This window comes from Tachypleus tridentatus, chromosome 6 (assembly GCF_004210375.1).
Source record: "Tachypleus tridentatus isolate NWPU-2018 chromosome 6, ASM421037v1, whole genome shotgun sequence".
Taxonomy (NCBI): Eukaryota; Metazoa; Arthropoda; class Merostomata; order Xiphosura; family Limulidae; genus Tachypleus; species Tachypleus tridentatus.
This window is the reverse complement of record NC_134830.1, coordinates 6,447,184-6,474,521: the sequence shown is the minus strand read 5'-3', so window position 1 is coordinate 6,474,521 and position 27,338 is coordinate 6,447,184. Positions and strand designations below refer to the sequence as shown.

The window sequence follows — 27,338 nt, the reverse complement described above, 5'->3', positions numbered from 1 at the left end:
CTGATAATAGCTACGTGTAATCTTACTTCTGTTTTGCGTATAGCGCCATCTAAGCAATCCGTACTACGAGCTTCGTCTGGCGTAAAATTGTTATTGGCGAGTATTGTTTGTTTGTTCGTTTTCGAATTTCGCGCAAAGCTACTCGAGGGCTATCTGTGCTAGCCGTCCCTAATTTAGCAGTGTAATACTAGACGGAAGGCAGCTAGTCATCACCACCCACCGCCAACTCTTGGGCTACTCTTTTACCAACGAATAGTGGGATTGACTGCCACATTATAACGCCCCCACGCCTAAAAGAGCGAGCGTGTTTGGTGCAACGGGGATTCGAACCCGTGATCCTCAGATTACAAGTCGAACACCTTAACCCACCTGACCATGCCGGACCTGCAAGTATTGTCTTCGTATGTGCATGTTTGTATAAGTCTACAACTTACATAAGAATTTACGCACCTTTTTTTAATACGTCGCGCCAAACATACTCGTCCTTTCAGCCGTGAGGACGTTATAATGTTACGGTTAATCCCACTATTCGTTGGTAAAAGAGTAGCCCAAGAGTTGGCGGTGGGTGGTGATGACTAGCTGCCTTCCCTCTAGTCTTACACTGCTAAATTAGGGACGGCTAGGACAGGTAGCCCTCGATTAGCGTTGTGCGAAATTCTAAAAACAAACAAACAAACCTTTTTTTAAATTATATTTTGATTTTTTTTATCAGATTGTCGACAATCTTTATTTGGCGTACATGATATAAATAAGAGAGTTTTATTGGTAACATTTGCACTTTCCAAATAATATTTATAAGTTAATAATTAAAAAAAAAAAAGAAAATTACGTAAAACACTTTATTCGTGACGTCATTACAATAATATGAATATAGAAACTTTCCGATATACAAGTCCTTACTTTCAGTTCCCGTCCTCCCCGATTTGTAAGCGGTGAGTTTATAAATTTAAAACGCTACAATCCAAGGGTTGGTTCCTTCCCTTGCCGGTAGACGGAGCGCAGGTGCATCTATGAAACAAAACAAACAAAATATTTATTTTATCATATTCACTGTTGTGAAAGTAAATTTCTTGAATGCCCTGAAAATATGGACCATAAGAGTCCAAAGTGAAATTTTCGTTATAAGGATTGTAGTTTATTTTGCTATTTTACACGGAATAAATCAAATTTCAGTTTGGCTTTCAAAAGATGAAACCAGGTTCATCTACTTTCAAATACGTCACACATTTCTTAATGGATATATTTTGTAGTACGGATCTTAAAATATCGGCCCGGCATGGCCAGGTGGTTAAAGCATTCGACTCGTAATCTGAGAGTCGCGGGTTCGAATCACCGTCACACCAAAGATGCTCGCCCTTTCAGCCGTGGGGGTGTTATAATGTGACAGTCATTTCCATTATTCGTTGGTAAAAAAAGTAGCTCAAGAGTTGGCGGTGGGTGGTGATTACTAGTTGCTTTACACTGCTAAATTAAGGATGGCTAGCGCAGATAGCCTTTGTGCAGCTTTGCGCAAAATTCAAAATAAGCAAAACCAAAACTAAAATGTCTATTTCGTGGTCCTATTTCTAACGTATATACTTCGTCATATAGTTCTCAAAACTTCCGTGATATAACATATTTTATACTAAATATGTTATTCTGTGGACGATTTTCAGTTAACCTATCATTGTTATTTCGTTGTGTTACGTATTCCTTACGTCAAACATTAAAAACTGTGTTATTAATTCAAGAATGAAAGCTTTAAGACGACTTAATGAATAGGCTTAATTTTTAAGCTATGTACTTATTTATTAAGGCAGAAAATATGTGTAGGTTATTTAGCGTCCCAAAGACATCAAGTCACATACTCTTCAGACGGCCAATGGGATCTCTCATAACAATGATGGTTCGCCTATCATATCACTTCTTATTTGATGGAGTTACGTAATTAGACAACTATGATTTGTTGGCAAACCTGAAAAATATTAAAAGATGTCTGTTTCATTTAGAACGAATTAAAACCATACCCGAATCAATTCTAGATTAGATTAGCCTTAAGGATTTCGCTAAAGTTCAAAATTGTGCACTTCTTGATTTTTTTCCAATAAAAGAAATAAATACGGTTGATTAGACAGTTCGAAGAGATGAAAATTCGGAAGACTTTAAACATTCAATCAATTTAGAGGTAGTCCATTAGAGATAGAATAACTTACTCCACATCGGGTAAAACACATTAATTGTGTGCTTACTGGAATATTGCGAACTTAGATCGGTTTCGTTGATTAAAACAAGCAATAATCATAACATTTGAAGGAGCTTAGAAAATAAATTATTCTCTTCTCTTCTCTTCCACGCTGTTCTGGTTTATTTAGACTTACCGTTAAAAAAAAAAAAAAGTAATTATTTCTTTTGCCTTTTTTCCTGTAACTCGATAACTTTAACCCTAAAAGACCGACGGGACTAGATCACATTTTTCACTATTTAAGCAGCCGATTTACTTGTGAGTCCCTCACACGTGAAAAGCATATAGAAACGTCGCAGCTAACCCTACTCACAGTGATTTGATGAAGTTTGTTACCGAGTCTTTTATTATGAGTTTTGTAAGAGATTAAAAAATCATCACATTACTAAATATAACGTAACATAGAAGTATGTAATATAAGGATATAAATAAAATATAGAACCTGTTTTAATGTAGTTCCATATCGTAGTAGCTCGAGAACATGAAGATATATATTATTCCCAGCGGTTCAGCGATAGGTTTGTTAGCTTATAACACTCAAAACTGGGTTTCGATGTCCGTGTTGGGCAGAGCACAGATAGCCTTTGTGTAGCTTTGTTCTGCGGCCACAGAGAGTTGGAACTTCTTTGTGAAAGTCAAATAATGTTGTAATTTGGACTTTAAATATTACTTAGTGTTTACAATACGCATATATTGTATATATATATTCTTCATGAGAGAAAAGAAAGATACCACTATTAATTCATATTGTTGTTATTAATAAGACATAGGTACAATTTTAATTATATAGTGTTGTTCTGATGAGAAATTAACACAAACCTAAACACATATTGTTGTTATTAATAAGAAATAGGTACAGTCTTAATCATATAGTGTTGTTCTGATAAGAAATTAACACAACCCTAAACACATATCGTTGTTATTAAAAAGAAATAGGTACAATTTTAATCATATAGTGTTGTTCTGATAAGAAATTAACACAACCCTAAACACATATTGTTGTTATTAAAAAGAAATAGGTACAATTTTAATCATATAGTGTTGTTCTGATAAGAAATTAACACAATCCTAAACACAAATTGTTGTTATTAATAAGAAATAGGTACAATTTTAATCATATAGTGTTGTTCTGATAAGAAATTAGCACAACCCTACACACAAATTGTTGTTATTAAAAAGAAATAGGTAAAATTTTAATCATATAGTGTTGTTCTGATAAGAAATTAACACAACCCTAAACACAAATTGTTGTTATTAATAAGAAAGAGGTACAATCTTAATCATATAGTGTTGTTCTGATAAGAAATTAACACAACCCTAAACACATATTGTTGTTATTAAAAAGGAATAGGTACAATCTTAATCATATACTGTTGTTCTGATGAGAAATTAACACAATCCTAAACACATATTGTTGTTATTAATAAGAAATAGGTACAATCTTAATCATATAGTATTGTTCTGATAAGAAATTAACACAACCCTAAACACAAATTGTTGTTATTAATAAGAAAGAGGTACAATCTTAATCATATAGTGTTGTTCTGATAAGAAATTAACACAACCCTAAACACATATTGTTGTTATTAAAAAGGAATAGGTACAATCTTAATCATATACTGTTGTTCTGATGAGAAATTAACACAATCCTAAACACAAATTGTTGTTATTAATAAGAAATAGGTACAATTTTAATCATATAGTGTTGTTCTGATAAGAAATTAACACAACCCTAAACACATATTGTTGTCATTAATAAGAAATAGGTACAATCTTAATCATATAATGTTGTTCTGATAAGAAATTAACACAACCCTAAACACAATTGTTGTTATTAATAAGAAATAGGTACAATTTTAATCATATAGTGTTGTTCTGATAAGAAATTAACACAACCCTAAACACATATTGTTGCTATTAATAAGATATAGGTACAATTTTAATCATATAGTGTTGTTCTGATAAGAAATTAACACAACCCTAAACACAAATTGTTGTTATTAATAAGAAATAGGTACAATTTTAATCATATAGTGTTGTTCTGATAAGAAATTAACACAACCCTAAACACAAATTGTTGTTATTAAAAAGAAATAGGTACAATTTTAATTATATAGTGATGTTCTGATAAGAAATTAACACAACCCTAAACACAATTGTTGTTATTAATAAGAAACACTAAACACATGTAACTGCTTTGATAAGAAACAGGTGCCACATTAAGCATACTCTGTTGCTCTGATAAGGAATAGATACAATCCTAACACGTTGTTTTTTCATGTGAAACAGGTACCTACCACACTAAACACATGTTGTTGCTCTTGATAAGAGATGGCTACCAGGCTAAACACATATTGTTGCTCTTGGTAAAAAGGAACTTCTACCCTAAATACATATCGTTGCTCGTGGTAAGAAAGAACAACCACCCTGAATACTTATCTTTGCACACGTTCACTACTAGTAGTTATAGAAAACACAGTTTATTTCATAGCCTGTTTCTACTTTTCAGTAATAGATACCAAAACAAATATTAAAGTAAAAATCTACGTTCTCTTTGAGTAATGCGAGTTTTGTGTACGTAAAAACATATGTAGCTTTTATTCTTGTAACTTTCAAGCAGTTATTTTATACACAGAGCATTGTTTACGTTCAGACTGTTATATTATACACAGAGCATTATTTTCGTGAAAATATTGAAGCCGAAACAAAGTGGTTTCCCTAGTTTCACTGTCAATAATTCGCTTTCACAAGAAAGTGAAGTTTGTTGTCTACCGCTGCAGTAAATTTTAAACATTTTGAAAAACACAGAGGGCGCACGTGAAAACGTATATTTTGCCATCTAACGAATAAGATCAGAATTACTTCATTTACTTATTTTTATTCTTCAAAATATTATACACTCTCCTCAGATGGACGGACGGACTAACTGTCAGAAAAGTAACCGCTATTGTTTGTTGTTAAACATAAAGCTACACACATGGCTCTTTGCAATCTACTCTTCACGGGTATCGAAACTCCATTTCTAGCTGTATGTATTAAACTATGTCGTTTAACTGTTAGAATTTTATTAACATCTATGCTGGTATTTTTTTAGAAATTACTTTAATGATATAACGTAAAAATTGAACATGATAGATTAAAAAATAGAAAATTTTGATTTCTTCAAACCTTATCTTTATATTCCATGACGTTTTTATTTTTTATTATACTAATTGTCTCCGTACAACCACTCTTGTCTTTGTATAAAATATCCTACATAAATATGCCAGTCATTCCATTATGAATAATCGATACAAATAATTATATTATCCATCTCACATTCTGTACTTATGGAGAAAAACACACACACACGCATGCACAAAGTGGTTTAATATTAAACAATTCAAGGAATGACATTCCTTTAAGAAAAATTTTTATTTTTGTATACTTATTTCTGAGCGTAGTCGATTATCATGACTGAAAAAAACATAAACTCATTAGTACGATAAATTATATTGTCGTTTGTTTACGATTAATATCAAAATAGCAAATACTAGTTAGATATGTTGTTAGCAGATGGCGCGACAGCAGCAATAGCGTCAGACTTGTGCTTTGGGTTCGTGCAAAGCAACCGGTTTGTAGTTTGGTGCAAAGCCACACGATTAGCTTATCTGTGCTCTGCCCTCCACGAGTATCGAAACCCGGTTTCTGGCGATGCGCAAAGCAATAAGAGACACCTGCGTAATTGCAGAAAGAAAGGATTTGATAAAAGTGAAAAATAAAAACCTTGAAAGAGAAATCAAAACCCTGATAGTAAATATATTAAACACCATAATAGTCATAACCATTCTCTAAAATTATATTTTGTTTTAATATAATGGCAATCAAAAGTATTTAAAACAGTAGGAAATATCTTCTTTGAAAGAAATCATGACAAACTATTTACATCCAACTAAATTATAACTTGTTTGAAATAGGTTTGCACTAACATAACCAGTTAATACTATACCCTTCAACAGGTGCATTCTAACCTGTGGCTCGCGGAATTTTCTGAAGGCTTATAACGCCAAAGTTCAATTTTCGACACCTACAGTGAACAGAGTTTTGTGCTTAAGAACCAAACTAAATAACCAAAGATCGTTCTTTAACGGTAACGAAAGTGAATAGGCTAACAATAGACTAAACTGAATGAAGAATGTGAACATGGTGAAACCAAACGTTCGTGCTTTCAAATGCTGACGTATTTTCTTTTTAATGATTGGTTAAAAACAGAAATAATGAACAGTGAACAGACACAGTAGTTTCAAGAAATAAATTATTCCAGTGTCAAAAAATCGACTGCGTGAATAATTAAATATTTTTAGTCTTTAATATATATTTTTTATCTCTAGGACTTTTGAAAGGTAACAACTACAGCTACGTACGACATTTTGTACCCTATCAGTGATTGCTACGTGGAGGAAGACGTGTGGATTGATTTTGGCCAATCCTAAATCGAGTACAACGACTAAAACACCAAAACAGACAGACAGTTACTCCTACGGATCATTTGATACTCTGGAAAGGATTGTGAACTTAGAACCTTTCTCAATTATCTTTTTCTCTTAAGCTGTTAAGTAATTACATATACGTTGTTGTAAGAACGCTTTATAACTTTTTAGTCAGTCTAAGAACATTAAACTGAAAATACAAATATTAAATAAAGACAAAAAAAGAGTGAAAACTCTCTAGTTAAATCAAATATCACAATATTTATAATAATAATCCACGAATTACTGGAAGAATTGCGTAAATGTACCTTATCACGGCCTTGTTGTTAGCGTGCCGGACCATGTATCTGAGGGTTTCAGGTTCGAGTACCGTCACCTCAAAATTATGCTTTATGTTTGGAGCTTTAGGTACCTTATAGTCAAATACCAATACTTGTCTAGTCGCCCAAGTGTTACTGCTATTTATCTTACCTTTAACCTATCAATTCATTATTAGGAACGGTCAGCACATATAACCCTCGAATGGCTTAGCCCTAATATGTGAAAGATGCAAAGTGTGACATCTGAATCTTCAAAACTTCTGACCTAACACTATCTTTCACACGACCTTAATGAAGACGTTAACTTAGGTAGTGGTTGACTTTCTCACAGTTTACTGACTTTGCTCTTACCGCTCGCGCTTTTTCAAGATGTTTATTTCATAAGAAGCCGTGTAGTGTTACAGAAAAAAAAACAAATCACATTACGAGAAATGTGTTAAATATACCAATGCTGTGTCTGTTTCGTTTAAATAAGCCTTGGTTTGCAGATACAGATTACCGAGAACAATCTCTTATGCCTCATCATTGGATTAAAGCGCCATCTACAAAGTGTATTTTGAATTATCAAATTTTATTTAGAAATTCCCTCCCAGTTTGAAATTTTCATTTAGGCTTAATTCTCAAAGTGAATCTCACTAATAACCATCAGTTGTTGGTAAAACTATCTTAAATTCTTAGGCGTTTATCCAAAGTCTTGTGTAGCAATTCATTGAAAAATTAAACAGATATGATTTTACAAAAAAACAAAGTTTTATAGATGTTTATCTTTAAATTTATTGTATATGTAAGAAAGACCAGTCTAGCACAGAACCAGTTGTGAAGAAAACTGTGTGGACGTCTTATAGACAATTATTTGAGCGATTATCCAAAAATGTAAGTTGTGTCTAGGCCTAATAATGCCTTTTAACTGTAACGAATTCAAAAGTATCCGACAAACAATGTCGGATGTTTTTGAATTCTATCTTACGTTTCGGATTATGTCTTTTTCAAGGGTCTCTGACTATCGCAAGTTACAAATCTGATTTTAAATCATAGTAATTAAAAACTCATTATTCCTCAGACTGTAATCTTTATAAACTGATAATAAAAAACAGAGATCCGTGTCATTGATACATGATACGAATGAGGGTCAAAATAAGTCACCAGAGAGACAGTTTCCATTTACCAGTGGCCATAACAACAGGCATAGTTGGGTATACTGAATGGACAACTACAATTATAAATAGTATTTTCCTGAAACGTTTTATACGTTCTTAACACCGTCTTCACGTAAGAGTGTGTATTGTCTTATAGCAAAGCCACATCCAGCTATCTGCTGAGTCCACCGAGAGGAATCAAACCCCTGATTCTAGTGTTGTAAACCTGTAGACTTACCGCTGTAATCAAAATTAAAAGATAATTCATGTGTTCTCGTATGGTTTCTCTGTCATATAGTTGTTGCTCAATGACTCAACAGACAAACAAATGCTTTTAATATTCAGTATATTCCAAGGCACTAACCTGAGATCCAAATGACAGTATTCAAAACATATGTACAATTAGAACAATTATTTTTGTGAAATAATAAGTTATATAGTCCTTGATGCCTTAAGTACAATACTATCTGTACAGTAATCACAGTCGTCAAAACTAACTTGTTAGCCAAGTCATAACAATAATTTGTTCATTGTTTTTATACACGATATAAGCACATTATATTACACGTCACTTTCTAAATAATTTGCTAATTTGCACTGAAAGTCCGTTAATGTCTCCACATAAAGATGGCGTCCATATTACCATGGTCTCCACACACAACCATTTTCCTGCTTTTCTAGCTGGTGGTAAGATGGGGTTGGAGAAATGGGCTCAAAAACCGGCTTAGAAGTGGTAAAATGAGTAGCAGTCAATAAGCTGTTTACTGGACTAGGACTTGATTCTGTCCTGTCGCTGGCAGCAGGACTCAGAATTCCAGACGATCCCAGAACATTAACTGGACTGGGTGGTAATAATGTCGAAAGAGGTGGATGGGTGGACACCATACTTAGATATTGATGACTGGTTTCGTTTTCTCCAGGAAGAATATAGGCTATTTCACCGCTGGGTAGTCGTGTTGGCAGAACATGGACGGCATTCAAGACCTTGTTGGTAGAGGCGTGGACACCAACAGGATGCGTGGACGGAAGACCATTACAGTGTTCAGTACTAAGACTGGACAAACAGTCGGCCAAATGACTGGCGAGGCGCTGACGGACGGAGAGGTCGACTCCATCTATTTTACTGAAGTAGCGCGTGACCTCCTTCGCACACTCGTTGAAACCAGCTCTGAACTTTGACATCACTAAAGGGTCGCCTACGGTACAAGTTGCCGTCTGTTGACGCTGTAAATTCTGGAGATGTTTTACAGTCATTTCTAGAATGTCAGCCTTCTCCAACTTGGAGTGACGAGCATTCTGAAAGAAAAGGAGAAACTCTATAAATGACAATGGAAAACACTGCATATATTTATCTCGCAAATGTACTTCTAAACTGTGTGGGTCCGTTTCATAAACCTTTATCATGCATTACTGTTAAATAGTCAAATTTTCTACCACCGTACAGTCTCCCACCTCCAAACCAAGACTTAATATACATTATCGTTACAAGTTAAATCGTCTCCCAAGCAAAGCCACCTCCCCTCCCTTCATCTTCAACCGACTAACAACACAATGGACATCCTTGACCAGAGAAACACCTGGTTTAAAATTTCACGAAACGTTTCTCAAACTCACACAGATCAGTTCCGCTAAAGCTGTTCACATCCTGCCTTCACACACACGCTCAAACTCCGCACGTGCACTTCGTGAACGCACATATAATACTTTCTTCCCTCATGAAAGAAACTTGTTACTTCAAACTTTTTTTTTTTATTTTAATATAAGTATAATGTTAAATCCTAAGCCTAAACTGACTGGTACGACTACTATGTATGGTGAAATTATTTTGGAAAATTAAAACAATTTATTTAGGCCTTGACAGTTTTGTTTACAGTTTGAATACTTGATATTATAATTTGTATGTTTGTAATTAACACTTACATCTTTTTTCAAAGCGTCAAGAATCAATTTCTTCAGTTCTCCCAGACTTTCATTTATACGAGCTCGACGTCTTCTCTCCATGATAGGTTTGGTACTCTGAAAGCAAATAACACGTTTATTAGAATTATGTTACTGAAAATTATGAGACCCTACAACTGTTAGGAAAGTCACAGTACAGAAACTATTTTGTCTGTCTGTTATTTAAGAAATAGAATTCGCAAGTCATTTACTAAATCGGTGTATTTCCGAGAGCGAATACCAATACACCACGATTAAAAAATACACAGCTGTAAATATTACAAGTTCTGACATTTTAATTTAAAATTGTTCTTACCCTTCGATTTTCAGTCGTTTTCATTGAAGGCTTATCGGAAGGCATTGTCTTCACAGAAATCCTTTCTTTGCTATGAGTTTGATCAACAGTATCAGAATTCGGAAAGATAATACACTAACTAGCACGCTGGCACTTGGCCAAAACAGAACAGACTCTGTGGTCACAGAGCTGAGGAACGTGACTGGCACAAACCGAACACAAGCACGTGGCACTTGAAACTGTGGGAAAGTACCGTGGAAGCTAGGTTTTATGGCTGCCCAGGGGTCAATAGAGCGTGTTGTAGCGGCTGGCATGAGATACGAAGGGGCGACACTTTCCCACGCTGATCTGCGCCAATCACAGTACAGGCACGCGGGTTTGTTGATAGGTGCGATTGCAATGGCTCGCGACACGTGATCGCTGACGAACATTCCGACACATTCCTCTAATCTTTTTCCCCCATCGTTCAATTTAGGCAAATCCCCCATCTCCCACCCCTTATACTTGTAAATTTGAGTGCCAAGCTAGACAGCTGCCAGGGCGGCTGCAGTGCACGTGCCACGGCTTTTTATCAGTAAGCAGTGGAACGCGCCTGAGTGTGGGAAAACTCCGCCTTCCGCTAGCTTGAAACAGACATTCTGTATGTAAACAGCATGCCGATATGGTAGAAGCAACCGGTTCTGACAAAAATTCAATACGCATGCCTTCCACGTGGGCTGTTGTCTGGAGGGCACACCCAAAACTATATCCATGCGTCACTTAGCAACGGTTTGGTGACTAATTTTCCCAAAGCAACTAAAATTTTTATTCTGATCAAATGTTCGAACGTAAACATATATGTAGCTTTATCTATAACAGATACCGACCATTAACTGTGGCAAATATATCGTATTCAGTTTGGACTGTTACTGTAACAATGATCGTCTCTTGTCTACAATTTCATTAGCAAACTGAGGTTCAAATAAAGAGTTTAAAACAAAAATATTGTGGCAATAAACACCAACCAACTAATATTCTTATATAAATACCAACTAACTACCTCTTTCTTATATAAACACCAACTAACTAACTACCTCTTTCTTATATAAACACCAACAACTAACTACCTCTTTCTTATATAAACACCAACTAACTACCTCTTTCTTATATAAACACCAACTAACTACCACTTTCTTATATAAACACCAACTAACTACCTCTTTCTTATATAAACACCAACTAACTACCACTTTCTTATATAAATAAATCTCTTATCCTATGATTACTGATATTTGGAAATAAGTAAAGCCGATAATGAGATTTATTTATTAACGAATTAGAAACATCAAATATCCAGTACATAAGTGTATTTATAAGCAGAAAAATTAACGTCTACCTTTTAATCTCCTATTATATATATATGAGTAATATTATTAAATAAACCTGGATTTGCAATTCGAAAAATAATGATGGTTCCGGGCGATTTTCTGGAAACCTGAAACTGGATGTATGCATGGTAATTCAAAGAAGTATCCCGTATATTCCGGTATAACAGCGTATCCTAGGTTTCACCTCCCCAAAACACTGCCAGCATTTAGACAGAAAAATGCAGAAAAAATTGCCATAAGTGATGAATCGAAGCTTTTAAATCGTTGTAAGTTTATCGTTTATGACTTTGCTTACACCAGTATATAAAACTAATTAAATGTTTATTTCTGATCTATGTAGGCAGCTTTCTTAAATTAATAGATATTATTCAATTGCCCCTCAAAAATGTGATATAAGTATAGTAATGCGGTATTTAAAAAGCCTATATATAAGTATGGGGGTCTGAAGGCATGCACCCTTCCCCCTAGGAAATTAATATGCTATTAGAACTTACAGTTACTATTTAAGTACAAAATGTAAAAGTTGGGGTACCATAGGTTTTGATGCCTCCCAGATGTCTAGAATTACAATTTTTCTCTCTATATATAAGTATGAACGTGTATGTGTATGTATGGAAAACCAATTAACAGTCGATAGCTAGGAAACCAACAGTCTTAAGTGGTGGGGAGGGTGGGGGGGGAAGAAGTTACTGACATTTCAGCCCCTGTTGTAACCGTGGGAACGTAGTGGCAGCCGTTGTGCGATGGTTGACCTCGTCTCGCCCTGCTGCACGCTAGTAATCGGCTGCGCTCGCGCGCACACGTGCCGTTATTGTCTGCGGCACACTTGGCGCGCGGCTGTGACCCGCATTCCACCACTGTATGACTTGATAGCTGTAATGACCCTATTCAAACCGGCAAAGACAAGGTGAACTTTCCCACGGTCCTCATTCCTTTAGTATTAAACGTTCAGCGCCATCTACTCTTTTCCGCTTACGTTCATCTCCCACACAGCACTCCCCGCCTACACCAGATATCCGCTAACTGATTAATGTTATTTGAATGAAAGAACTTAGATAATCATAATGTTCATTAATTCTATAGTTTTAACTGAAGCGTAATCTTTGCTGCGAACTACAACATGATTGATTATATAAACTATATAAAACTATCTAGCACGAAGGTAGTTTTGTTTTTCTATATATAACATTTTTATTACAAATATAATTTTAATCAGCTATGACGATATGTTCAAACATAAACAGCGTGTGAGTTTGTTTGTTTTTTAAATTTCACGCAAAGCTACACGTCTCCAATTTTGCAGTGTAAGACATGATAACGCCCCCACGGCTGAAAAGGCAAGCATGTTTGGTGCGACAGAGATTCGAACCTGCGCCCCTCAGATTACGAGTTGAACGCCTTAACCCATCTGGCCATGTCGAGCCTCAATGTACGAGTAAAACTTATTGCTGTTTGTAAATAGATTTGATTTGTTTTTTGTCAAACACAATGCCACACTGGTTATCTGTGTTCTGGTTACCACCCGATATTTCAGCATAGTAAGACTACGAACTTAACTGTTGAATCACAATAGAGTTCCAGGTAGGTATCGGATATTATTAATAAATAAAAACATTTAATATTTTGAGATACGGATTAACATCGTGTACTCACATGTGAATAATATTTTAACATATAATGTTAGTGTGTTTTTCATTTAACAAGGCCATCTCGGGCTATCTGCTGAGTCCATGGACGGGAATCGAACCCCTGATTTTAGCGTTGTAAGTCCGTAGACTTGCCGCTGTACTAGCGTGGGATTTTAACACGTGGAACGGTGTAAAATGACTAAGGCAGTTCAATGACAAAATGGGTACAGGATAACAGCTGCGAAAATGGCTCGTTATAAAACCTAAAACAGACTCAATCCAGGATTTTGCTGTTTTATCGAATCTGTCTATCTTGGTTTGCGACACAAGAAAATCGCACGTGCTTTATGAACTTCATTCAAGTCTACTTGAACGGAACCACAAACACACCAGCATCTGAATCAATTAGCATAATTCAACAGAATGATAGACTCCAATTACACAAATAGCCAAGGATGGCCAGGTGGTTAGGGCGCTCGACTCATAATCTGAGGTTTGCGGGTTGGAATCCCCGTCACAACAAACATGCTCGACCTTTCAGCCGTGGGGGCGTTATAATTTTACGATCAATCCCAGTATTCTTTGGTAAAAGAGTGGCCTAAGAGTTGGCGGTAGGTGGTGATGACTAGTTACCCTTGCTCTAGTCTTTCACTACTAAATTAGAGATAATTAGTGCAGTTAGCCCTCGTGTAGCTTTGTACGAAATTTAAAAAAACAAACGAATATGACACTAGCAGCTGACAGCACTAAAAATGCCCTCCAATAATTCAGCAGAAAATATGAAGACTTATAACCATAAAAAACCAGGTTTTAATACTCGTTGTGGGCATAGCACAGGTAGCCCACTGTGTTGCTTTGCAATTAACAACAAATAGTAAAACGTTTACGACGCCCTAAGTATTCCATGTTAACGTGGGCGTTATTGTACAAAACTCAGTGAAGGTAATTCTGTTAAAATTGGTTTGCACGTTGATTAAATCTCACTTGTAAACGAAGAAACTAGAGTAATAATATTAATAAAAACGTACGTGTGTATAAAGTGTACTCGTATTCCTAGCTTCACGAATTTCTAGTTTTACTACTGGAATATTTACAATAACACAATATCTACACCCAGATGGAACAACTAACGTCTCTTGTCAATTTCGCTTTGACCTTATTATAACGTGACCAAATCTATCCAATAGTCTTCTAACACGTCAGCTTAACCTGTCTATGCAAGTGACTTTACTATTAATAATTATATCAAACAGCATGAGTTTGTGCTAAAGAAACACTTAATAAAAAGCTATTAAGTGATTGCAAAATGTGTCTAACACTTCTTACCCACGCTATTAAAAATGGCGCCAACACTAGAACTGACAGATATGAACAATTAGTGAATAGTACTTGAAAATAAATAAACAAAAAGTTGGATGATGAAGAAGGAACTGAATCAGTTGATACTTTGACTGTCGCTCCACGTGTTATGAAGATCGTTAAAAGTTGGGAACGTTATTACAGGACGACATTAATAAAATACATCCAGAACTTGTAACCATTAGTTCGAAACTATTATCTAATTATGTGTTCGATTCTCGTGACTTCAACGAACAGCCTCAACACAGAAAGTTCATTCATGTACACTTTCTACATTGGGGGTTTATCTGAATAGTTATTATATGTATTAATTTTCAGCCCTATACTATATACATATATATAACCATGTACTGACTGGGTTTCAAGGAAGAGAACTCATGAATATACATATATATATATAATATATATATACACAGTAAAATAACACTGAGAATGTTACAGTTAGTATGTTACATTTAAAATAACACTGATAGTGCTATAGGTAGTGCTAATGTTCGTATCATATATGTAAAATAATACCGGTAGTGCTAAAGTTGATATGATAAATGTAAAATAACACTGATAGTACTAAAGTTCGTATGATACATGTAAAATAACACTCATAGTGTTACAGTCGGTATGTTACATCTAATATTACACTGATAGTTCTATTGGTGGCATTATAGTTTGTATGATACATGTAAAATAAACTTCAGATTACTGTCGGTAGTGTCCAAGTTGTTATCATATATCTAAACCAGCAACGGTAGTGTTACAGTTGGCATGCTGCATCTAAAATAACACAGATAGTGCTATAGGTAATATTAAAGTTGGTATCTTACATGTAAAATAACAATTACAGTGCTGTAGGTAGTGTTAACGTTGGTATCATATATCTAAAATAGCACCGGTAGTGCTAAAGTTGGTGTTATATATGTAAAATAGCAATGATAGTGTTGTAGGTTGTACTAAAATTGGTAACATACATGTAAAATAATGCTGATAGTGTTATAGGTAGTGATAAAGTTGGTATAATACATGTAAAAACACACTGATAGTGCTGTAGGCAGTCTTAAAGTGGGTATGATACATGTAAAATAACACTCATAGTGTTACAGTTTGTATGTTACTTTTAAAATAACACTGATAGTGTATAAGTAGTGCGAAAGATCGAAGTATACATTTAAAATAACACTGATAGTACGTAGTGCTAACGTTGGTATGATACATGTAAAATAACACTGATAGTGCTATAGGTAAGGCTAAAATGGTATGATACATGTAAATAACACCGGTAGTGCTAAAGTTGATATGATAAATGTAAATGAAAACTGATAGTTCTAACGTTCCTATCATACATGTAAAATAACACTTAGAGTACTGTACGTAGTGCTAAAGGTGGTATTTCCTCTAAAATAACATTGGAAGTGCTAAAGTTGATGTGATACATGTAAAATAACACTGATAGTACTAACGTTGGTATAATACATGTAAAATAACACTCAATAACATATAAACCAGAGATATAATATGACTAAACTAGTGAAGATAGACATATAAACCAGAGATATTATTTGACTAAACTAATGAAGGTAGACATGTAAACCAGAGATATTATATGACTAAACCAATTAAGGTCCATATTTAAACGAGAGATGTTAGATGAGTAAACTAACTAAGGTAGACATCTAAACCAGAGATGTTAGATGAGTAAACTAATTAAGGTAAACATTTAAACCAGAGATGTTAGATGAGTAAACTAATTAAGGTAGACATTTAAACCAGAGATGTTAGATGAGTAAACTAATTAAGGTAGACATTTCAACCAGAGATGTTAGATGAGTAAACTAACTAAGGTAGTCATTTAAACCAGAGATGTTTAATAAGTAAACTAACTAAGGTAGACATTTAAACCTGAGATGTTAGATGAGTAAACTAACTAAGGTAGACATTTAAACCAGAGATGTTAGATGAGTAAACTAATTAAGGTAGACATTTAAACGAGAGATGTTAGATGAGTAAACTAACTAAGGTAGACATTTAAACCTGATATGTTAGATGAGTAAACTAACTAAGGTAGACATTTAAACCAGAGATGTTAGACGAGTAAATTAACTAAGGTTGACATTTAATCCAGAGATGTTAGATGACTAAACTAACTAAGGTAGACATTTAAACCTGAGATGTTAGATGAGTAAACTAACTGAGGTAGACATGTAAACCAGAGATGTTAGATGAGTAAACTAATTAAGGTAGACATTTAAACCAGAGATGTTAGATGAGTAAACTAATTAAGGTAGACAGTTAAACCAGAGATGTTAGATGAGTAAACTAATTAAGGTAGACATTTAAACCAGAGATGTTAGATGAGTAAACTAACTAAGGTAGACATTTAAACCAGAGATGTTAGATGAGTAAACTAATTAAAGTAGACATTTAAACCAGAGATGTTAGATGAGTAAACTAATTAAGGTAGACATTTAAACCAGAGATGTTAGATGAGTAAACTAACTAAGGTAGACATTTAAACCAGAAATGTTAGATGAGTAAACTAATTAAGGTAGACATTTAAACGAGAGATGTTAGATGAGTAAACTAACTAAGGTAGACATTTAAACCTGAGATGTTAGATGAGTAAACTAACTAAGGTAGACATTTAAACCAGAGATGTTAGATGAGTAAACTAACTAAGGTAGACATTTAAACCAGAGATGTTAGATGAGTAAACTAACTAAGGTAGACATTTAAACCAGAGATGTTAGATGAGTAAACTAATTAAGGTAGACATTTAAACCAGAGATGTTAGATGACTAAACTAATTGAAGTATACATTTAAACTACAGATGTTAGATGACTAAACTAACTAAGGTATACATTTAAACCAGAGGTGTTAGATGACTAAACTAACTAAGGTATACATTTAAACCTGAGATGTTAGATGACGAAACTAATTGAAGTAGACATTTAAACTACAGATGTTAGATGACTAAACTAACTAAGGTAGACATTTAAACCAGAGGTGTTAGATGACTAAACTAACTAAGGTATACATTTAAACCAGAGGTGTTAGATGACTAAACTAACTAAGGTATACATTTAAACCTGAGATGTTAGATGACGAAACTAACTAAGGTAGACATTTAAACCTGAGATGTCAGATGACGAAACTAATTAAGGTAGACATTTAAACGAGAGATGTTAGATGACGAAACTAATTAAGGTAGACATTTAAACCTGAGATGTTAGATGACGAAACTAACTAAGGTAGACATTTAAACCTGAGATGTTAGATGACGAAACTAATTAAGGTAGACATTTAAACGAGAGATGTTAGATGACGAAACTAATTAAGGTAGACATTTAAACGAGAGATGTTAGATGACGAAACTAATTAAGGTAGACATTTAAACCTGAGATGTTAGATGACGAAACTAACTAAGGTAGACATTTAAACCTGAGATGTTAGATGACGAAACTAATTAAGGTAGACATTTAAACGAGAGATGTTAGATGACGAAACTAACTAAGGTAGACATTTAAACCTGAGATGTTAGATGACGAAACTAATTAAGGTAGACATTTAAACGAGAGATGTTAGATGACGAAACTAATTAAGGTAGATATCCATAACAGAGACGTTATGTTAGAAATGGTTGTTGATAAGTCTTGAGTGATGTTATCCTTAAATAATAAAACATGATAATTAAGAAATGGTTGTAGCAGAAAGAGAAAACAATAAGTCACTTTTTATTGTATCTAATGAATTTACTTTAATATTAATAACTTTATATAATTTATATTCAGTTCTTTAGACTATATTATTTATTCTACACTTAGGCCTATTTTAAATGAATTCAACAGTGAAGTATTTAATCACCGAACTTCGCCTGACCTTGTCTAGAACCTTCAACATGTCTAAACATGTTCTTTGTCAGGTGTCCCTAACGTGTCACGTGACAGGATAATATGTTTCTCCTTGTAACTTCCTCTATCTAGTGTAGGACTATTAATCATTTAGCCTTTTGCTATCCCATGAAACACCGCTTTATAAATCAAAACTGAAACCTTTCAATACTTTACAATAACATTTGTCTTTACTAATGTTTCCTCGAATAAAACAGACACGAACGATCGTTCAATAATCAAACTGTAATGGAAAGATTAAGTTCAGCAAGGGCCCGGCATGGGCAAGCGTGTAAACGGGTGCGACTCGTAGTCTGAGGGTCGCGGGTTCGTATCCCCGTCGCGCCAAACATGCTCGCCCTCCCAGCTGTGGGAGCGTTATAATGTGACGGTCAATCCCACTATTCGTTGGTAAAAGAGTAGCCCAAGAGTTGGCGGTGGTTGGTGATGACTAGCTGCCTTCCCTCTAGTCTTACACTGCTAAATTAGGGACGGCTAGCACAGATAGCCTCGAGTAGCTTTGTGCGAAATTCAACAACAATCGAACAATACGGCCTCCCGCTAGTACAGCGGTATGCCTAAGGATTTACAATGCTAAAATCAGCGGTTCGATTCACTCGGTGGGTTTAGCAGACGCCCAGTGTGGTTTTGCTATAAGAAAATACCACCACCATCGAACAATATGTGTTCGGTTTTGATCTCGCCAATCAGCCCCACTCACACACACGCGCTGTTTTAAAATAATTGAAGTAAAACCGAGCATGTCATCACGTCGATGTGTGACATCTAAAACACACAGAAACATGAATAAAATACCCCAAATATTTTAACAAAGAACTGTAGTAATACTGTTATGTTTAGTTGATGTCGAGTGTAAAACATCACAACGACCTACAGGTACCAAAATCCGAATTATTACGTCGTAAACTCGCACATTTACAACTAAATTCCTGTTGTGCGTTATGCAGCGGTTTGGTTTGGCTGTTGTTAAGCATAAAACTATACAATAGAATATCTGTGCCCTGCACATCACAGGTATCGAGACCCGAATTATAACGTCATAAACGTGCATACTTATCACTGAACCATTAGGGAAGAGAGGGACGTCATGCAGCAGCTTCCCCAAATCGAGCTTTACATTCTGTTTGCAGTTCTTTAAAAGTCGCTTTCGTTGTTTTCAGCATTGGTGGTTGTTTCACTCACATAACCTGTCTCTACTCCCATCGTGTATACTGGTGTTGTTTCACTCACATAACCTGTCCCTACTCCCTCCTGTATACTGGTGTTGTTTCACTCACATAACCTGTCCCTACTCCCTCCTGTATACTGGTGTTGTTTCACTCACATAGCCTGTCCCTACTCCCTCCTATATACTGGTGTTGTTTCACTCATATAACCTGTCCCTACTCCCTCCTGTATACTGGTGTTGTTTCACTCATATAACCTGTCCCTACTCCCTCCTGTATACTGGTGTTGTTTCACTCACATAACCTGTCCCTACTCCTGTATACTGGTATTGTTTCACTCACATAACCTGTCCCTACTCCCTCCTGTATACTGGTGTTGCTTTCACTCACATAACCTGTCCCTACTCCCTCCTATATACTGGTGTTGTTTCACTCACATAACCTGTTCCTACTCCCTCCTGTATACTGGTGTTGTTTCACTCACATAACCTGTCCCTACTCCTGTATACTGGTGTTGTTTCACTCACATAACCTGTCCCTACTCCCTCCTGTATACTGGTGTTGTTTCACTCACATAACCTGTCCCTACTCCCTCCTATATACTGGTGTTGTTTCACTCACATAACCTGTTCCTACTCCTCCTGTATACTGGTGTTGTTTCACTCACATAACCTGTCCCTACTCCTGTATACTGGTGTTGTTTCACTCACATAACCTGTCTCTACTCCCATCGTGTATACTGGTGTTGTTTCACTCACATAACCTGTCCCTACTCCTGTATACTGGTGTTGTTTCACTCACATAACCTGTCCCTACTCCCTCCTGTATACTGGTGTTGCTTTCACTCACATAACCTGTCCCTACTCCCTCCTATATACTGGTGTTGTTTCACTCACATAACCTGTTCCTACTCCCTCCTGTATACTGGTGTTGTTTCACTCACATAACCTGTCCCTACTCCTGTATACTGGTGTTGTTTCACTCACATAACCTGTCCCTACTCCCTCCTGTATACTGGTGTTGTTTCACTCACATAACCTGTCCTACTTCCTCCTGTATACTGGTGTTGTTTCACCACATAACCTGTCCCTACTCCTCCTCCTTTTACTGGTGTTGCTTTCACTCACATAACCTGTCCCCACTCCTCCTGTATACTGGTGTTGTTTCACTCACATAACCTGTCCCTACTCCCTCCTGTATACTGGTGTTGTTTCACTCACATAACCTGTCCCTACTCCTCCTATATACTGGTGTTGTTTCACCTCACATAACCTGTTCCTACTCCTCCCTGTATACTGGTGTTGTTTCACCCACATAACCTGTCCCTTTACTCCTGTATACTGGTGTTGTTTCACCCACATAACCTGTCTCTACTCCTCCTGTATATACTGGTGTTGTTTCACTCACATAACCTGTCCTACTCCTGTATACTGGTGTTGTTTCACTCACATAACCTGTCCCTACTCCCTCCTGTATACTGGTGTTGTTTCACTCACATAACCTGTCCCTACTCCTGTATACTGGTGTTGTTTCACTCACATAACCTGTCCCTACTCCCTCCTGTATACTGGTGTTGCTTTCACTCACATAACCTGTCCCTACTCCCTCCTATATACTGGTGTTGTTTCACTCACATAACCTGTCCCCACTCCCTCCTGTATACTGGTGTTGTTTCACTCACATAACCTGTCCCTACTCCTGTATACTGGTGTTGTTTCACTCACATAACCTGTCCCTACTCCCTCCTGTATACTGGTGTTGTTTCACTCACATAACCTGTCCCTACTTCCTCCTGTATACTGGTGTTGTTTCACTCACATAACCTGTCCCTACTCCCTCCTTTTTACTGGTGTTGCTTTCACTCACATAACCTGTCCCCACTCCCTCCTGTATACTGGTGTTGTTTCACTCACATAACCTGTCCCTACTTCCTCCTGTATACTGGTGTTGTTTCACTCACATAACTTGTCCCTACTCCCTCGTGTATACTGGTGAAATATTTTTCTCTTCTTTTTAAGTTTCGATGTTAATGTTATAATTTGTTTCTGAATTTGAACTCATGCAACTTTCATGTCTTCCTCTTCCATATTTTTATCTCATACTTTTGTATATTTGTAAGTCAGGTGATGTCCGAGGGCTAGTGTACCCGTGCTGTGAACCCAAAGAACGTTCGCCACTTTGTGGTGTTAGTTGCACGATAAGAATGATAATAAAATTCCAATGTTCGATCAGACAAGAGCAGACCAAGAGTTGGCGGTGAATGCTTTTGTGTAGTTGCTTTCCATCTTGTTCAAATTCAGGAACAGCTACGCGTAGATCTGCGCGAAATTCTGAAACAAATAAATAACTCATTTGTAACTTTCCACCGTCAACGATTTTGACTAGCTGGGGTACCCTTATGTTGGACGGAAGTTATCTAAATTCATGACTAATGAAACGTTGTTTCCTTTATGTACAATTGAAAAAAAAACACCCATAAAACAGGAAAACACAAACTGTGAAACCATAAATGTTAATCTAGCACCTCATGGACTTAAGGAAACTTGATAGCAAATATGGTGAGCATCCATCCACACCCTGTGCAGTATTTACATGGACATACAACAGACTCTACTATTATAATTGTATAGATGGCGTCAGTGGATTAGATCTACGTGTGGTGTATTCATGACGTCATATACGTACCCTGGAAATGGAGAAAAATAAGTTCTCCGTGAAGGAAACGGAGGCAAAACTTGAAAATCGTGACCCCTTTGCTAATCTACGTGCATACAGAATAAAAATGTTGCAAAGCTGGGGGTTGTACATCACGTAATAAAAATGTTTTTCCATTATCATTCAAGCAAATTTGCATTATAGTATGATTTTACGTTTCTTTCTGTCTTCAAAACGTTAAAAATTTGTGGGGAACCTCTTCAATTTATATATAATTTTAGCTGTTAATATTATCCCTAAAAATGAAAGTTATATAGCGAATTTCCAAAAGAGAAGAGATACGGCATTTCGACTTGTCCAGATATAAATTTGTGTTTTCTTTTATCAAAGTCACATTGGATTATCTGCTGAGTCTAGGTATAAAACGTAGTAGTTTATTGATATTCTTGATCAAACTACTATCTTTTTATGCAAAAGGAACCAACAAAAACGGACTCCACAGCGTGTTGAATTTGCAAGTCTACACGATATGTGGAACGTATACAAACAAGGGTTAAATTATAACCCTAACAGGATAGCTTCTAAACGTAAAGCACTAACTTTTCCAGGGTCCCCCATTAGAAGTTACTCTTTCTGGTGTAATTAAATTACACACACATGCTTCTTACCTTGCGGATAAGTCTAACTCTAAACCTAAAAGTAAAAGAAAACAAATTGTTCAAGGGTTAAGGTTTTATCCTAATTCAATTTAATTTAAAATTAATAATAACGCTTATTGTTTAAATTTGCAACACGTAAATTGCGAATCTAGTCATTACTGTGTTTTTGTTTTTCTTATAGCGAAGCCACATCGGGCTATCTGCTGAGCCCACAGAGGAGAATCGAACCGCTGATATTAGTGTTATAAATCCGTAGACTTACCGCTGTACTAGCGGAGAACTAGTCACTACTATTTATATAAACATTGATATATTATAATACTAATTATTATATAAGAACAATTCCAAAACGATGCATTTTGATGGGGTCAAAACGATATCATTATATAATAGACCATAAACAAAGCACAAAGTTCAGACAGTTGTAATATTGTTTGTTTTCGAAGTTCGCGCAAAGCTACACGAGCGCTACCTATGTTAACCGTCCCTAATTTAGCAGTGTAAGACTAGAGGGAAGGCACCTTGTCATCACCCACCGCCAACTCTTCGGCTACTCGGTTTACCACCACAATGAATAACCTGCATTCTGTTTACCACCACAATGGATAACCTGCATTCTGTTTACCACCACAATGGATAACCTGCATTCTGTTTACCAACACAATGGATTACCTGCATTCTGTTTACTACCACAATGGATAACCTGCATTCTGTTTACCACCACAATGGATTACCTGCATTCTGTTTACCAACACAATGGATTACCTGCATTCTGTTTACTACCACAATGGATAACCTGCATTCTGTTTACCACCACAATGGATAACCTGCATTCTGTTTACCACCACAATGGATAACCTGCATTCTGTTTACCACAGAGAATGAAATGCTTTTTTTTTTACCGTTTAAAGCTTGTAAACATACCATTGATGGGCTTTTTCTGTGTTTTGCTAACCGCAATTAACGAAACCCGAATTATAGCATTACAAGCCTTTAGCCTTACAGCTCGGCCACTTGAGGTTGATAATAGACGTAACTGCAGACACTGTTCCATCCAAGATGATTAATCTATAAATATTGATTTGAATGTTTAGCTCATTAAGAAATGGGGACATTGTTAATTACTTACAGAAGCACAAAGCAGTTAATTTAAAATTGAATTTTATTATACACCGCTCCCTGTAAACATTGTTAAGTAATAAATTTTAGCAGTAAAGCAGCGCCCCCTGACGAGTTAGTATAATATCTCATCTTTTCTTTTTTTTTGCTTATCTCTTGTAATTTGATTGTTCAGTGAACCTTGCAGTAAAGTTTTGAACGTCAACTTAGAGCCTTAGTTACATGAGTAGGACCAGTATGGCCAAATGATTAAGGCATTCGACTCACAATCTGATGGTCGTAGGCTCGAATCAACAACACATCAAACATGTTCGCCCTTTCATCTGTGGGGATGTTATAAAGTTACTGTCGATTCCACTGTTCCTTGTTAAAAGAGTAGCCCAAGAGTTGGCGGTGGGTGGTGATGACAAGCTGCCTTCCCTCTAGTCGTATACTGCTAAATTAAAACAAAAAATTTTGAGTACGCGAGTGTTAGTTTGCGCCACTTTTAAAATCATGTTGTTAGTGTTACAGGTTATACATGTACAGTACAAAATCAGACTAAGTTATTGTTATGACGGTACCATTAATTGTACTTAGTTTCTCATGTCCTTCACTTGTCACATGTAACTCATTGTAATATAAGTGTATGACGAAATAATCCTAAACTTTCAATTTTCTTAAACTGCAGTTTATCATTGCTTATCATTTGTGGTTTACCTTTGTATCTGAACTTGTTGAAGGAGAGTGAAGTTCATTAAGTCGATCTGTATGGGTGTCTGTTTGTTGCAAAGCCAAAGTAGGCCACCTGCTGTGTATACCGCTGGAACCGAACCCCGGATTTTAACGTTGTAAGTTCGTAAACTTTCTGCTTTCCCACCGCGGTTCGACTCAGTGTCATTTAGTAAATTCGCAAACAAAAAGGGCCTTCTATTTCTCCTTCATCCAAATAAATAATTATTAATAATTAATTAATTAATATTATACAAATTTTACATTCGAACACTAATATAACTGGACTGAACCCGGGAATTGTAGAGATTAAATAGAAACCAGACGGTCAAGACGTTCGACTCGTAACGTGAGGGTCGCGGGTTCGAATCCCCGTTGCACCAAACATGCTCGCCTTTTCAGCCATGGGGTGTTAGTATGTTACGGTCAATCCCACTATATGTCGATAAAAGATTAGCCCAAGAATTGGCGGTGGGAGGTAGTGACTAGCTTCTTTCCCTCTAGTCTTACACTGCTAAATTAGGGACGGCTAGCACAGATAGCCGTCGAAGAGCTTTGCGCGAAATTCAAAAACAAACAAAAAATTAAATATCTGAATTCGTCAATAATAACTCATTATTATAATATGCAGTATATTATAGTATCCATCACAGTAAAGGGTGTTACTTTACGATATTATAGTACCCATCATAGTAAAGGGTGTTACTTTACGATATTATAGTATCCATTACAGTAAAGGGTGTTACTTTACGATATTATAGTATCCACCACAGTAAAGGGTGTTACTTTACGATATTATAGTATCCACCACAGTAAAGGGTGTTACTTTACGATATTATAGTATCCACCACAGTAAAGGGTGTTACTTTACGATATTATAGTATCCACTACAGTAAAGGGTGTTACTTTACGATATTATAGTATCCACCACAGTAAAGGGTGTTACTTTACGATATTATAGTATCCACCACAGTAAAGGGTGTTACTTTACGCTATTATAGTATCCATCACAGTAAAGGGTGTTACTTTACGATATTATAGTATCCACCACAGTAAAGGGTGTTACTTTACGATATTATAGTATCCACCACAGTAAAGGGTGTTACTTTACGATATTATAGTATCCACCACAGTAAAGGGTGTTACTTTACGATATTATAGTATCCACTACAGTAAAGGGTGTTACTTTACGATATTATAGTACACACCACAGTAAAGGGTGTTACTTTAAGATATTATAGTATCCACCACAGTAAAGGGTTAAAGGATTAAAGTGTTAAAGTACATATTTTTTATGAAAGGATTAAGGTGTTATAATATATAAAACAAGACAAAAACATAAAAATTATAAAAGTAGATAAAGGTAACGCTATAGTCATAATGAACACGAATCAATACATCCAAAAAATGAAGAACATCCTATCAGACACGAACAAATTTAAACCAATACACACAAATCCAACAAAGACACACGAAACGCAACTAAACAAAATACTACTAAAAATGAAAAAAGCCAACACAATTTCACAAACACTTTATTCCTACCTACGCAAGACCGACTCACGCACACCAAAAATGTACGGCATCCCTAAACCTCATAAACCAGATTGTTCATTACGACCAATAATGTCCACATATGAATCGTTTAATTACAATCTTGGTAAATACATAGCATGGGCAATCTCCAAATATGTAACATCAGCCAGCTCATTCATCAAAGACAATTTAAATTTCAAATCTAACCTTAATTAACTTAATCATAAAGCCTTAATGGCCAGTTTCGATGTTATATCCCTCTTTACAGAAGTCCCAACCGCTGAAGCCTGCAAGATATAGAACTTAGAACTCTATATCCGAAACCCTAACCCAACTATAGACATTCCCAGGAACCAATTAGCAACCCTCATAGAATTCACCACGATAAAGACAAACTTCATGTTCAACAACCACAACTATATACAAACAAATGGCCTAAACATGGGCAACCCGGTATCACCAGTTCTAGCCAATATTTTTATGACACAAGTTGAAACACAAGCAAGTAACACAGCATTACATCCACCACTATACTGGTACAGCTATGTAGATGACACGGTTGCGGGATTCAAATCTACAGAACACATACTTAATTTTTTCAATTACATTAACTCTATACATCCCAACATTAACTTCACATGTGAACAGGAAGAAAGCAATCAAATATCATTTCTTAACCTCAAAATTACAAGAACCGACACACAATTCAAAACAGAAATCCACCGAAAAATCACCCATACTGGACTATACATTCCTTGGGACTCAGCACATGAAACAAAACAAAAACTCAACATACTAAGAAATCAAATAAACACAGCCATAAAACTATGCTCACCAGATAAAATTAACGATGAAT

General features: G+C 35.8%; 1 protein-coding gene and 1 long non-coding RNA gene across 4 annotated transcripts in view; both read right to left on the bottom strand.

The window, feature by feature from the left end:
* Positions 1 to 825: 825 nt before the first annotated feature.
* LOC143251888 (uncharacterized) lies at positions 826 to 2,883 on the bottom strand. The gene is made up of 2 exons (XR_013028691.1): positions 2,664 to 2,883; positions 826 to 1,008 (listed from the first exon to the last, which is right to left on the bottom strand). It is a non-coding gene; the product is annotated as an uncharacterized LOC143251888 (long non-coding RNA).
* Positions 2,884 to 5,395: 2,512 nt separating this feature from the next.
* The window catches only part of LOC143251887 (transcription factor HES-4-A-like), a 45,593-nt gene continuing 23,650 nt past the window's right edge, over positions 5,396 to 27,338 (bottom strand). The window contains exons 1-3 of one of the 3 annotated variants that reach the window (XM_076503219.1): positions 10,401 to 11,609; positions 10,067 to 10,162; positions 5,396 to 9,442 (exon numbers count right to left, since the gene is read on the bottom strand). In XM_076503219.1, the coding sequence (XP_076359334.1) occupies positions 8,786 to 9,442; positions 10,067 to 10,162; positions 10,401 to 10,445 (798 nt within the window). In that variant the 5' untranslated portion in view covers positions 10,446 to 11,609 and the 3' untranslated portion in view covers positions 5,396 to 8,785. Of the gene's footprint in view, positions 9,443 to 10,066; positions 10,163 to 10,400; positions 11,610 to 27,338 lie in introns of those variants that run through there. The other 2 variants (XM_076503220.1, XM_076503221.1) reach the window with 2 other exon arrangements.